Here is a 13,597-nt window from a genome sequence, read left to right as displayed (position 1 = left end):
CAGAGCTACTGTAGAAACTCCTTTTTATTGTATTTTAATTCTAGTCAGTGGTGCTTGGAGAGATCAGAGGAGCATTTCTGATACTTAGTTTAAAAACAGGGGAGAAATTCTGTAACTCTTTTTATTTTTACTGTATATTATTTGAATCCTGTGGATGCATTTGTAGTATTAAATTAAATATTTCAAAGACCATTCTTAGGCATAGAGGCCAACTGGAAATGAACAGCCCACATCTACGCTATTAAGCTATTTTACACCCAAAATAGTGTGCTAACATACAAAGTGTCTACTAAGAATGAATCCTGACCCAAGGTGGCTCCCAAAATATGCCTAGGAATTATTCTGGAGTGCTAATTGGCCATGACAAATGAGTTCAAATGCCCAGGAACATCTCTGGCAGTGTTTAATCTTTTACAGACATAACCTCTACTCTTAAATTCAAGAAGTTGGTTTTGGTTTTGTTTTTTTTTTTTATGAGCAGCAAATATTTATGTAACTTACCATCAGAGTCTGACACTGCTGGCTCAGATGTTTGAGATACCATGGAGACATCTTCTGGCCTTTCTGCCAAATTATCTCCTTGCAATCTAAATTGTGGAAAAATGGAACATTTGTAATCATATTCCACAGATAAGACACAGAAGAGTGTTATCTCTGACTACATACCCTACTCGCAACATTGTCCTAATTAAAAGGGTAGCTTTGCTGAAAAGCCAATATCCATGTTTCAACCATACCATCCCAGATCATCTAGTAACCAAAAGTAGCCTCTACGAAACAGTCAATTGAATCCTAGCTTATGTATTTTTGTAAGACTTATTTTAACAACAGTGGGGGTTTGGCTCATGCGCATATGAAACTGCAAGCTTCCTCACTACATTCAAAAATATTTTAATTGAACAGGACTGTACTGGGTGTCCATGTCAAGGTGTTGGCAGTGGCAGGGCTGCAGGGGTGGCCTTGGTGAGCAGAGGCCGGGGCTTCCCTGTGCCAGACACAGGCAGTTCTGTCTGGCTCCAGAAGACCCACGGCAGGACACAGCTGAGGCCCTCAGCCAAAATGGTGGCACCTCGGAAAAAACATAGTTAAGGAAGAGCAAACAATGCCACACAGGCAGAAGAGCAGGCAACAGAAAGAGTAGGAAACAGCAGAGGGAACACCAAGGTCGGAGGAGGAGGTGTTCCACACTCCGGAGCAGATACTCCCTTGCAGCCCATGGCCAGAGCATGCCAGAGCCAACATCCTCTGCAGCCCGTGGAGGACTCATACCAAAGCACGTGGATATGTCCTGGAGGGACTGTGGCCTGCAGAGAACCCACAATGGAGCAGATTTTTCTCCTGAAGGACTGCAGCCTGTGGGGAGAGCCCACGCTGGAGCAGGTGATATGTGTGAGGAGGAAGGAGGGGCAAAGAGGAGATGTTATGGATTGACCACAACCCCCCATTCCATGTCCTTCCTGCGCCGCTCAGGGGTGGGAGAGAAGTCTGGAAGGAAGGAGTGAAGCTGGGCCTGGGAAAGTGGGTTTAATGTTTGTCTTTTTGTTTCTCATTACCTAAATCTATTTTAATTGGCAGTAAATTAAATTAATTTTCCCCAAGTCAAGTCTGTTTTGCCCATGACAGTAACTGGCAAGCAATTTCCCTGTCTTTACCTCTACCCACAAGCTTTTTCTTCCTATTTTCTCCCCTCATCCTGCTGAGGGCAGTGAGTAAGCGAGCGGCTGGGTGGGAGGTGGGCCCTTAGCCAAGGTTAACCCACCACAGGGAAATACATGCAAGAATATTTCCTTCTCCTTTGTTACTTTTAAAAATAAAAATACAGTAATTACGGCAGGGTTTGTCTTCCAGCTTTCCCCCTGCATCAGCTGACTGCAATGCCTTGACAGCAATTTACAAAAATAGTCCTTGTATCTCTTCTTTTAAATGAGCATCCCAAGAGTCGCACCATCCTTCTTCAGGCTCTTATGAATCCTGAGTACAGATTCTGCTCTGAAGAAATAGTTTATAACTCTTAATACAATATAACTGCCATTTACATAAAGGTTATCTTACCTTGAATTTATTCAGACATGAAAAGAATAAGGAAAATGCAATTCAATTTTGCAAAGCCCAGGAATCATAAAAATGCACTGAAGTAAAACCTTGGGGAAAGAAATAACTTATCTCTTAAAAAAAAGTTCCTTTCACTCTGTATTCTCACCCTCTGCAGCTGCTTTACACTAAACTTTGAATTAACCTTTGAAACCAAGCAGAAATCCCATATCTGCCCTATCTGAATTTCACATTTTATGACTTTCACAGTTATCTAATATATTTGGATCTTAAGTCATCTATTTGTTGTCATGTACCTTCTCAAAACCACCCCCCACCCCAAATTACTTTATCTCTTTTTATTGTCCCTGGAACAGTTTATTTATGGCAGAAAGCTCAATGTAAATTCATAATGACTGTTACCTGAGGAGGCAGTTCCACAGAACACAGGACTCCTCAAGGCAACAAAAGTAAGTGTAAAACTTAAAAGCTGTAAACCTAATCTTGAAAATTACTTCTATGAATCCTTTATAGCTCTGTACCTATATACTCTGTACCTATAGCTCTTGTAATGTTCTAGTTACCAATTCTTTAAAAGCCTAGCTTGTCAAACAGGCTCTTCTAAAGGTGACAGTCAAACAGAAGCAAATAACTTTGTACCATTATCATAAAGATATTCAAACAGGGAGAAAACAAATTGCAAATGAAATAACCACGTGAAAAAGGAAGATCTCAAAAATCACATCATTTTCCTTTGTATTGAAATTGACCTGTCCTCCTTTATTACATACATACACATTTACTGCAAGCACATATTCAAGCTTATAAGTATATGCATGGAAACGCAGGAACCAGAAGTGACGTACTCTTCTCTGCAGCCATGTTGATAGTTTATTTGTGTTTAATTAAAAGGAAAATTACTCCAACTTTCTCTGCTTATATTGCAGTCATAAAAACCCCTTATCTCTAGAAGCAGGAGCTGCTGCTTTTATCCCATCAGTATTTTCATGATTTTATAATACGTTCCCATTCTGATCTTTCATAAATCCAAACCAGACATGAAAAACTGAAATTATTCTCAACTTCTAGAAATTACATAAATTTAAGTGGCCCATTGCATCATGAAAAACATGCAAAACCAAAAAAATCTTTTCAATATATCTAGTCAGAAAAGCCATTTCATATGATTTCCCTTTATAGGAAGAAATGGCTGGGTGAACTGGGTGGGTGGATGGGTGGGTGGATGGGTGAATAAAATGTTTGACATATCTAGACCTCATTTTCACATCCAATTCTCAACTTATTTATGTATTTCTTACATGTGGATTTGTATTGGAATAGATTCTCATGTGACTCAAGCAACAAAAAATGTCACAAACACTATTGCTCACCAAAAGATTTTTGTTACTTGGATAATTCTGACTTCTTCAGTAGTAATTCTATTCATAAGACACCTCCATAGTAAAATGAAGACACTTAAAAATTCTTAAGCAATCGATGAGAAAGAAGCATACGTCTAGAAGAGCTTCTGAATGCTTCAGAAGGTCATTATACAATCAGAGATGTAATTTTCTGATCTGTCCTTGTTTATGCTACTTTCTTTCCCAGTTCTTTCTTGCCAAATGTCTTCCAAGAAAAGAGCGTTGCATCATGTTGCGAGCATCATTAAAGTTAGAAGGCCTAAACTATGAGATCGACTTATCTTGTCCCTGGTACTACAAAAGCATTTTTATCTCCAACTCTTTTTCTTGCAGACTAGCTGTATACGGAAGTGTGAACTCCAAGGTAGACTCGATTCTTTGGAAAAGGTGATTATAAAAAGAACAACATATATGAGAGTCACATCCTTGTTTGCAGAGCAATCCGAAAAGATTCAAGCTTTTCCAAACTGGTGGCTAGCTTTGAAAATCTTGGCTGTTATTTTCAATGTGTACTCTTAAAAAAACCCACAACACGAAAAAACAAGTTACCTAAAAATTACTATCTTACTAATACTTTATGGACTCTTACACTTAGTAAACGAAACATTATTTCAGCTATTAATTATTTTAATGGGAGTCTAAACTTGATACCTGATAGCCAACATTTTTTTTCTATATACATTCTGTTTATAGTGTGATCTCTTGCTTAAAGACCATTGTTTCAGTTACATTCAATCAGCTGCATGTTGGAGCTTCAAGAGCTACAAAGGCAAATAGCCTCCAGGCAAATACTTCAATTTCCTTTGACCCAAAAATGCATTCTGTAAGACTTGTTCCATGAAAACTGCCAAGGACTTCAGGACCAAAGACATTATGAATAAGTTCTACAGGATGGGTGCAGCAGCATTATACCAGGCCTATCACTATAAACAAGCTTGTGGGTGTGTGAAACACGATCATACTGCCAGTATGATTTAGAAAATATGATACTATAAGAGTATGCAAAAAGAGGACAAAACGATTTCAACTATATTCCTTGAATGAGTCACAGCATAATAAAATCCTGTATTGCCTCATCAGAGGAAGGAAACAGCAAATAGGAAAAACAGTCAAGATTGAAATCATAGATACTTTTTTTTCATCCACTACATTGAAAAGGTGTTTTCACACTCCTGAACAATCTATAAGCACACACATTATTATCTAAGAAATAGCAGTGACTAAAGTCAGCGAAAAGAAAACATGTTGATTCCTTTAGGATTCAGATTAGGGAAATATTTCCTCTTGACTTGATATCTGAAAAAGCAATGTTTTCTACAACTGTTTAAGATTTATCACTTTATCAAAGATTTTATATTATTTCCATGTGAGTTGCCTTTATCTATTATGTTAATTATTCTATTAGTGATGGTGCAGTATTTGGAAGTAGGAGTAACCTACTTAAAAAAACAACCAACCTTTCTTTTTTTTGTCTAAAAGTTCAGCCATCTTAAGTTTTCACTAGAGAAATGAAAAATTACTTCAGCATGCACAAAGGTGATACAAAACAATAAATGTTTTGATTCAGTAACATATTTATCTATATAGATTACTCTTTAGTTTAAACTCATGCCCAAGTGCATTGCTGAACTCAAGCACTTAGGATGTTTTTCTTTCTTAAAACATAGATTGTTGGAGAACAGGGCACGTCATCAAGATGAGGATATTACAATCTGATATTTCAGTCGAAGTCACCTGTTTTACCAGATGAAAAAATACTAAGATAAAACTATTATTTGAATCCCAGTTGCTAAACTAAAATGAAGTTAACTCTGTTATTTACGTTGTGTAACTTCTCACCAATGAGGCTGTGTGAAATAATCTACATAAAACCCCATTCTGACTAATATGACAACCTCTTTTTGAACATCTTCAATATTTCCCTGGCAATTTTTAGTGCCTGACAACACCTCAGAACACATTGTTCTGTGGTATCGCAATTACCAACAGTCTTAATGAAACACTTGTAAATCCCTATGATTACAACTCACTGACTTACTGATTTCATCCTGCGGGCAGTGCAAGAAGCAATACCCTAGAGAAGTATCAGATACTAGTTCCTGCTCTAGTTCCATTTGTTGCAAAAAAAAGTGAAATAAAGCAGACTAATGGCCATAAATGTTTCAACTTACTTTAATTTTCAAGATGACAGAATATTCCAGGGGAATTTTACCAGGATTAAATATGCAGCACGTAAGTATCTGTAACTTGAATTTAGTGACAGGGACACTGTACACCATGCAGGTGGGCTGAAGATTAGGTGCAGATCTGCATTTCCTGCCTGGTAGATGAGCTTTGTTGAGTGGCTGTTTGGTGGACTCCAGCTGGAAGAGACTGATCAAGTGCTACAAAGTCTCAAGCTTCTCTTGTGCCTGACCTTTCAGAAAGACCCATTCTAGCACTCAAAGAAAGACTCCTGAGCTTTTCTGATGGCACAACTTAATGAGGAAATGCCTCGTGGACTAACTTTATCTTCCTTCATAGCAACCTCCTCATCCTCCCACCCCGTTTTCAAAGCCACAATAACATCCCTGTGGCAATCCAGTCATTACTATCAGGAGAAAACACAGTGCATTTTGATCTTACTTCTAGCATTACTTAGCAGCCAGAAATAAATTGCCACAGTAAGAGCAGTCATTCTGCAAGATTAGCTTTGCTTTGAGTTTGAACAGTCATCCAGCATATCGTTTGTTTGTAGATTGTACCGTCTGTTTGAATGAGATTATAGAGTCAGATTCCTCCATGTATTTGCATAAAGCAAAGAGTATTCTGCTAGTACTAAAGAAGGAATGAATAAGTAGTATGAATGAATACTTGCTGTAAGACTTTTTAACAGTCAACAACGAGATTTCCACAGCAGCAACATACTCCCCATTAGATGACCTGGAAAAACTAAGAGAGTTTCCCTTTTAGTTTCTGAAATTTACCAGTAAGTAGTTTTGATACTGTCACACATGCTACTTAATTATGGCAAAAATATTACAGTTGTAGCTATCTACAGAATTTTATCTAATTACAGCTACATAGAAGTAGACACAAGAAAGGACCCTTACATAAGGAAGGTCTGTTCTCTGCAATATGCAAATCTTTGAAATGACATCTACTTTTTCTAACACAGTTCACTAGGACATATTTCTTCATGATCGTTTCTTCTATCAAACTGGTATTACTTAAGCAGACTGTGTGGTGAAACTTGTCACTACTATCTGAAAGTTAGTCCCTCCCAAAACTTGACATATATGACAAGAAAATAAATGTTGAAAATATCCAAAGTCCAGTTCAGTTTATTGCTCTTCTGTATTGTAATCAGCTACATAGCATGTCATTACACTTCTCCATTCTTTTCCTGTGACAGAACTAATGGTCTTGTTTTCATATCTCTCTGATACCCATCAATATCCAATTTACATGAGATGTTAAGAAGACAGCTTCTTGACATGTTAATTGCTGCTTTAGAAACATGTTAGATTGATGACCTAACTTAGAAGCTGAAAAGAAAGAGACAAGATGATCCTACAAAACAATTCCCTGTATGAATCTAAAATCCATCTAACACCATACTAAAATGACTAATTATAATGGGTACCTAATAAATTGTGGGTATAGTGGGGATGGAAGGAGAGAGTAATGCTAGAGGAGCAGTGATTTCTCCATTTGTACCACCCCTAAAACAATGCAGTAGCCCTAATAGAGCCGCAAAGTTTCTAGACAATACGACACTGGAATTAAACTATATCTTGGAGAAAAAAATAACAGGCAACAGTTGCGGAAGCTGAATTAATTTTTTTTTTTTCTCCATGATTTAAAATTGGCATGCATTTTCAGATGTGAAATTTGTGGAAACATTTACACTTGAGCAAAACATATTCTTAAGAGGTAAAACAAGTCCTACTTTGAGGGCAATTATGGGTATGTCTATATTTCAGTGTACACAAGACTGCAAGTACAAATGCAGGACAAATTCCAACCTAAGAACTCCTCCAGTGCATTAAATGTAGACATACACTATGATTGTCCTCTATGTCAACACTGTTGTCCTATGATACTCTTAAAATTAGCAGTAAATGAGATTAAACTCCATGTTATAGCATAATACTACAATAAAAAAAAAAGTTCACTGGTGAACAGCATTCTCACAATATTAATGGATTAGAAGAAAAAAAATTACTTCAAAGGACTACATCAGATTCATAAAAATAATTAAAAACACTTAACCACAAGCATAGGTACTTTCTAAAATCAGGGCCTAATGAGAAGGAATTAAGGATCCTGAAAACAAAGAAATGGAAATGTTTCTGATAGCTAAAATTGAGATATATGCTCTTTAGTATTTGTTCTTTGTGTAGACTACTAATGCAAAGTATGTGCATCATAAATTGCCTTGTGCTACTGTATAGTAGAGGTTGTGCTTTAGGAAATTTTTGTGTCAAATCAAATACTAAACAGGAGTGGAGATTCACCTTCAGAGGAGGGTGACTGTTCACTCACAGACAGAGGAATTGGGATTATACTTAGATTAATACTATTCTGACATAGTCTTCCAGAAATATGTCACTGAACTCAGATAACCAAATTCCCATTCTATTCCTTCCAGAAATGAAGCAAAAAAACCCAAACAGAATAAGGGTTATCATTTTTGGACAAACGCTCCTTTAATTCCCAAATAAAAAACTACAGGCAATGAGTTACAGAATTACTGTGTATGTGGCTGGCCTTCAAATTCTGGTACATGACTATGGGACTTCTTTTTAAACATAGCGAACTAGAGCTGGATAAATTTGCTCAAATTCTGATGTTCCCCAGAGGTGAACAACAGAAACTTTGAAATTCCACATGAGAAGAAATCCTGAAAACCTCTTATTTCAAGACAATACAAATGCTTCTGCTGGCTTTTTATTAATAAAGAAAAATTCCTCCAGGGGCTCCAAGACAGTAAAGGGCACTCCCTGAGAAAGAAGTGGGAAATTACATGTCTGAGAATTGCAGCTCCAGCCTTTATCTCTGCTCTGCCCTGTGTCAGCTAAATTTTGTTGAATCTGGACAATTTCTGTAAAACGTTTTGGTTTCTGTGAATCATTATTTCCTAAAGAAGACACATTTCATTGGAAAATTCCTGATCTGCTTTGCTAGACTCAGCTGACTTCTTTTAGATAAATATGGTGAGAAGTAGGGGAAAGTTCAGCAAAGAATCCTTAAATCTTTCAGCAAAAAGAGCAGTAAAGCTGTTTTCATATTCACTCAAGACCATGTACATTTTTAAGGCTACAGCCGCAAAGAAAAGTTCTCAACTCTGAAAAACAGAAATAGTGTCATGTTTGTTTTAGAATATTAATTAAGGAGATTTTGGCATGTTGAATCACTGATTTTGCTTAAATTATTTCAAAGTAGGTTAACGATGCTCTTGAAAACAACCCAACAGATACTTCAGTGATTTATAGTTAGTTTCTTTATGAAGTAGTTATTAATTTGGATCCAAAACTGTAACATATATTTTGTAAGATTAATGAATATCATGAACTTATTAACAAAAGAAACTTATTAAAAATATAACATGATGATGTTTCTTTGGCAACCAAAGGGAATTTCAATCACAGATAAAGAGAAGGATAAATTGGACTTATTTGGACTTCCTTTTTTTTTTTTTCTCTTTCAAATCATTTGCTTCCTTTCTGTAATTTAAAACATTACATCTACATCTAACATCTCTCTCTGATATCACTGTACTACTGAATTATAATTTCCCTAGAACAAATACATAACTCCGGGGAAGTTATAGCAACAGAGATCAGACAACAAAAGTCTTGAAAGCCCCCACATGCTTTAGGTTGCATTGAATGTTTTCTTGCACCTTTCCCTAGCAACCTCAACACCACACCAGTAACAGTACTCCAAGCTTTATAATCATTTGTCCTGACTTGCCTATAATATGGTGAGTTTATTTCATTCTTTGTTTTCAAACATACTGATCCAAATTCTGATCTCATGTACCTTGACTTACTGTCTCCACAAGTTCTGCACTCTTTTATACTGGTGTAAAATCCAAAGCTTCTCCAGCACCTAAATACAAAGCCAGGAATTTCTGACCTATTCCATTCGTTCTACTAATGTCTTTTACAAAAATAAAAATGTTAAAACTGTGCCAGCAAAATTCTTAGTGTATTCACAGGTACGGAGACAAAAAGATGGCAGTTTTCCAGTATAGACTATGCTAGTTAATATTATGGTAAAATTAAATTAAATAAATATTACTAAACAATGTACAGGCAAAGTACTCTTGCTGGTAAAACTCTCCATCTGCTTTAGCTACATACTCTAGCTTCCTAACAAAGATTATATTTTAAAAGAAGTTTATACAAATTTCAGATCAATAAACTACAGAAGAAAAATGTCTTAGATCTATGAGGGCAAACAACAGAGGACTGTGCATTCAGTGAGTAATGAGAGTGGCTGGCACCTCTCAAGTCTGAAGTAATAATGGGAAAGCTCTGCAGCATGTCACCTTGTTATATTAAAAAAATCAGTGTCATAGCTTCTGTTTTTACCATAGACCAAAATACAGGAAGCTTCTGCATTGAAGAGAAATGAAGCACGAGGACTATTGGATTATCCTGCAGAACACTATCCAGGATGGCAGATGTTTCCAAAATTAAACTATAAGACTACATGAATAAATAGGGATATTTAACAAAATTTCTGAATAAAATGTAGGAATATAAACTTAGTGACATATTCAGCATGTTCCCCAACAGAGATTTATAATTCACTTAAATCCATTTCAAAGAAGTGCTGCAAGGCTCTCAGGCAGGAGTTTACTACCATCAATTCTATTTATGTGAGATATACAGCATTCATATTCTTTGAGTTTCACCCTGATCTAAGATACAGTTAATCTAAAATAACTCCATTTTCACTGATACTATTCAGATCACAGTCTGTTTCTTACTTTTGCACTCACTTTCTTAAGGACACCAAGTGCATGCACACTGAAACACACCAAATTATTTGAAAATTCAGAAAAACTACAGTTAAAAATGGATTTTGGTTGAAGTCCATTCTCTTTCTGCAAATTAAAAGCATTATTTTCCAGTTAGTCTTGAAGATTTTTGTGGAAAGTTTCCATATCACCAATACATAATTCACAACCAGAATGTTTTCAGCTGGTAAAACTAGAATATCCACTTGCTGAGCAAAACTTACACATTGACACAGCCTGCAACATAATCTTTTCTGTGTGCTGTTTGCCTTTCAAAATGTCTGAATGCAGGCCTTTGTGCATTTAAATAAGTACACTCTGCAGCTATTTCTGAGGAGAAGCAAAAGTGGAAATATGTTTCCCAGAGTAAGGAATCCATAAAGAGACTGAATTATCTAATCCTTTTACAAGATGGGGAATTAAGCTATTCTTATGGCAATCTTTTATCTGCTGCTGGCTTCAAACCATTATCTCACAGGAGAAAAATTACAGTCTTTGTCAGTCTTTTCAGGCTTAACACTCTTTCTTCCTCTGTGAACCATTTTTTCTAGGACTTGTGAAAGAGTTTTGTGTGTGTGTGTGCATGTGTGTCTTTAAGAGCTATATTAAACTGTTATCCAGAGCCTCAAATTATGACCAGCAAGTTTCCCCAAGCTCATGATCTCCTGACTTCCTCCCTGTATCGTTTGCATCCAGAAGCAACTGCTATTGCTGATATACATCACAGTGTAGCACCAAACAGAAAGAATCTATAAACACTGCAGTAAAGAATTAGCTTGCAAAGCACACATCAAAGAGAGCAGGAGAAAGGAAGGGGAAAGGCTTGGGAAAGCACTTGTCTTTTTAAATTATTGAGGGGGTTAAATGTGTTTTGTAGGGGAAAAGACAGACATGTCTTGACAAGATCTAGAAATGAAGAACAGGATGAAATGGATGTTACCCTCTATTAAATTGAAAGACAGTACAATATTTTTCAAGACTATACAAAATAATATTAATTTCATTTTCAGATATGCGCCTACTGCTTTCGTTATTACAAATCAAGACTGGTACATGCAAAAGAATGAAAAAATCCTTTAAGTCTACTTTTCTTAGAATTTCTCAACAGCATTTTTAAATGTTTACAAGTGTACCAACCTCCTCATACCAATTCCATCTTTTTACAACCAGCCTGAGTTAAAAAAAAAATATAGCTACTGTTGAACAATAGTTCTTAGAAAAGATGTTCTAGTGACAAATCATTAATTCACAGCATCTTTTACTGTATTCTTCCTTCATAACCAAAACCAGATACTAATTCCCTGTCAGTAAAGTTATAGTAGGGCTATCTGCAGATGAACGTGGCACACTAGGTGCCACATTTCCCAAACCAGTCCTATCATGAGAACAATACGTTAGTATATATGTGTAAGATGCAATTCACATGCAAATTTTATGTACCTAGTGCACACATTTCAAGTATAAGTCTATTTTCACTAACACGCAAGCACTTATCTTTCTTCAAACAGAGTTCTTCCATTTCTCTTATGCTGACTGACAGTTATTTATGTCAGAAACAACAAGTCTACCCCACACGTGCAGCCTTTAAGGAAATACAATAGCTGTTATATCAAATTCAGAGGAAAATGTTTCATCTGAAAATACTGTGTAATGCAAGGACACAGACACACACTGTTCCTTTTAAAGAGATATATGCTTCATCTGAAAATACTGGTTTCTTCACACCTTACATAATTTCTGATAACAGATGATGTTTTTATTATCATAGTATTTTGTGAAACTTCTGATAGGTCTGAAATTATTGCTTTATGGATTTATCAGTAGGAAATTGTGGTAAAAAAGAGGGAGGAAAGAAGTCTGATCCTCCTGGGATTTCTGTCTGAGCAATTGATATAAATCTCCTGTCTTATATTGTTCCCTTCCCAAGACACAGTTAAGATTTTGAAAATAGAGAGACCTTGGCCATTCTTGTGAAAGACACATTCATTGGGAGTTTGCCATAAAACTAATTAAGGTTTGGGATTAAAAATTATAATATCTTGAGCATTTTAGAGGTCAAACTTAGATCCATGAACTCAAAAAATCATTTGAAATCACACAGATATTCTCTATTTTGCATATAGTAAGATGTTCAACAGAAATGTAAGTCAGTGAAAGAAAAGGCAAGCCAGTGTGTTACTCTGACAACTTAGCAAATCAGCCTATTAACTCTTAAAAATTATGTTCTCTGTCTCTGATAACCACTAGGACCAGTAAAAACATTTTCTGAATTATTTTTTTCTATAGTGTTTTCCTATTTTTTTGATAGAACAAGACACCAAATTGGTATACCGCTCCAGAAAAGGAAAGATAAAGTGCTTTATTTTAGCTGTATTTAACACTTACAAAATCAAGAGAAGACAATGAAGATACTATTGTGGTCTTGCTGGTAAAACTCTTGCATCAAAGCTGGGCAAATTAATCACTGTCCAGATTCAACTCAGCCAAAAAGCCAAATGAAAATTTTTTTACTAGTTTTTTTTGCCACAACTTTTTCTTTCTTTGTAATTCTTTTCATTTTTCTATCTTATAAGAAGTTCTAAGTAGCAAAAGGAAAAAATGGGTTTTCTCCACAATTTTCCAAAGTGAAAGGATATTTTTAAAAGCTATAAAGCACTACTATACGGAGTTTCATTTGCTTGTTTGCCACTCTTAAAAGGAAAAAGATGCAAATAAAACACTTTGTTTAGGACAAGGTCTGTGAAGATAGCACAAACAAACATGAGGAAAATTCAGCTCTTTGAAACAAGAGGTCCAATAAAACTAAGGTTTCAAAAAAAGAAAATAAAGGAAAAAAAGAATGAAAAATAGTGACACGAGTCATGTGGAACGTTTAGTGCTTTCTCCTCTGTAAGAATAGCAGTACACAGACAGAAAGCTAATATGAAATGCAAGAGGGGAAAGAAAAAAATATGTATACATAATCAAAAAGTTTGGTAACATTTGAAGACATAAACTTCCTAACATTCTGTGCATGAACTCCAATCAGAGAATTCTTCCTCCAAAATGATTTCTGTACCAACCACTTTAGTCTGGAAACATTTTTTTTCCCTTGGTACTTTGAAGTAATTTGTTCCCAGATTTCAGGGATATT

The 13,597-nt window shown here is 35.8% G+C and overlaps 1 protein-coding gene across 1 annotated transcript in view; it reads right to left on the bottom strand.

Annotated features, from left to right (window-relative positions):
- C3H8orf34 (chromosome 3 C8orf34 homolog) overlaps positions 1 to 13,597 on the bottom strand; it is a 180,483-nt gene that overhangs the window by 38,743 nt on the left and 128,143 nt on the right. The window contains exon 9 of the mRNA XM_075024344.1: positions 502 to 587. Coding sequence (XP_074880445.1) covers positions 502 to 587 — 86 coding nt within the window. The remainder of the gene's footprint in view (positions 1 to 501; positions 588 to 13,597) is intronic.

This window comes from Buteo buteo, chromosome 3 (genome assembly GCF_964188355.1).
Source record: "Buteo buteo chromosome 3, bButBut1.hap1.1, whole genome shotgun sequence".
Taxonomy (NCBI): Eukaryota; Metazoa; Chordata; class Aves; order Accipitriformes; family Accipitridae; genus Buteo; species Buteo buteo.
This window is presented reverse-complemented; position numbering and strand designations above follow the sequence as displayed.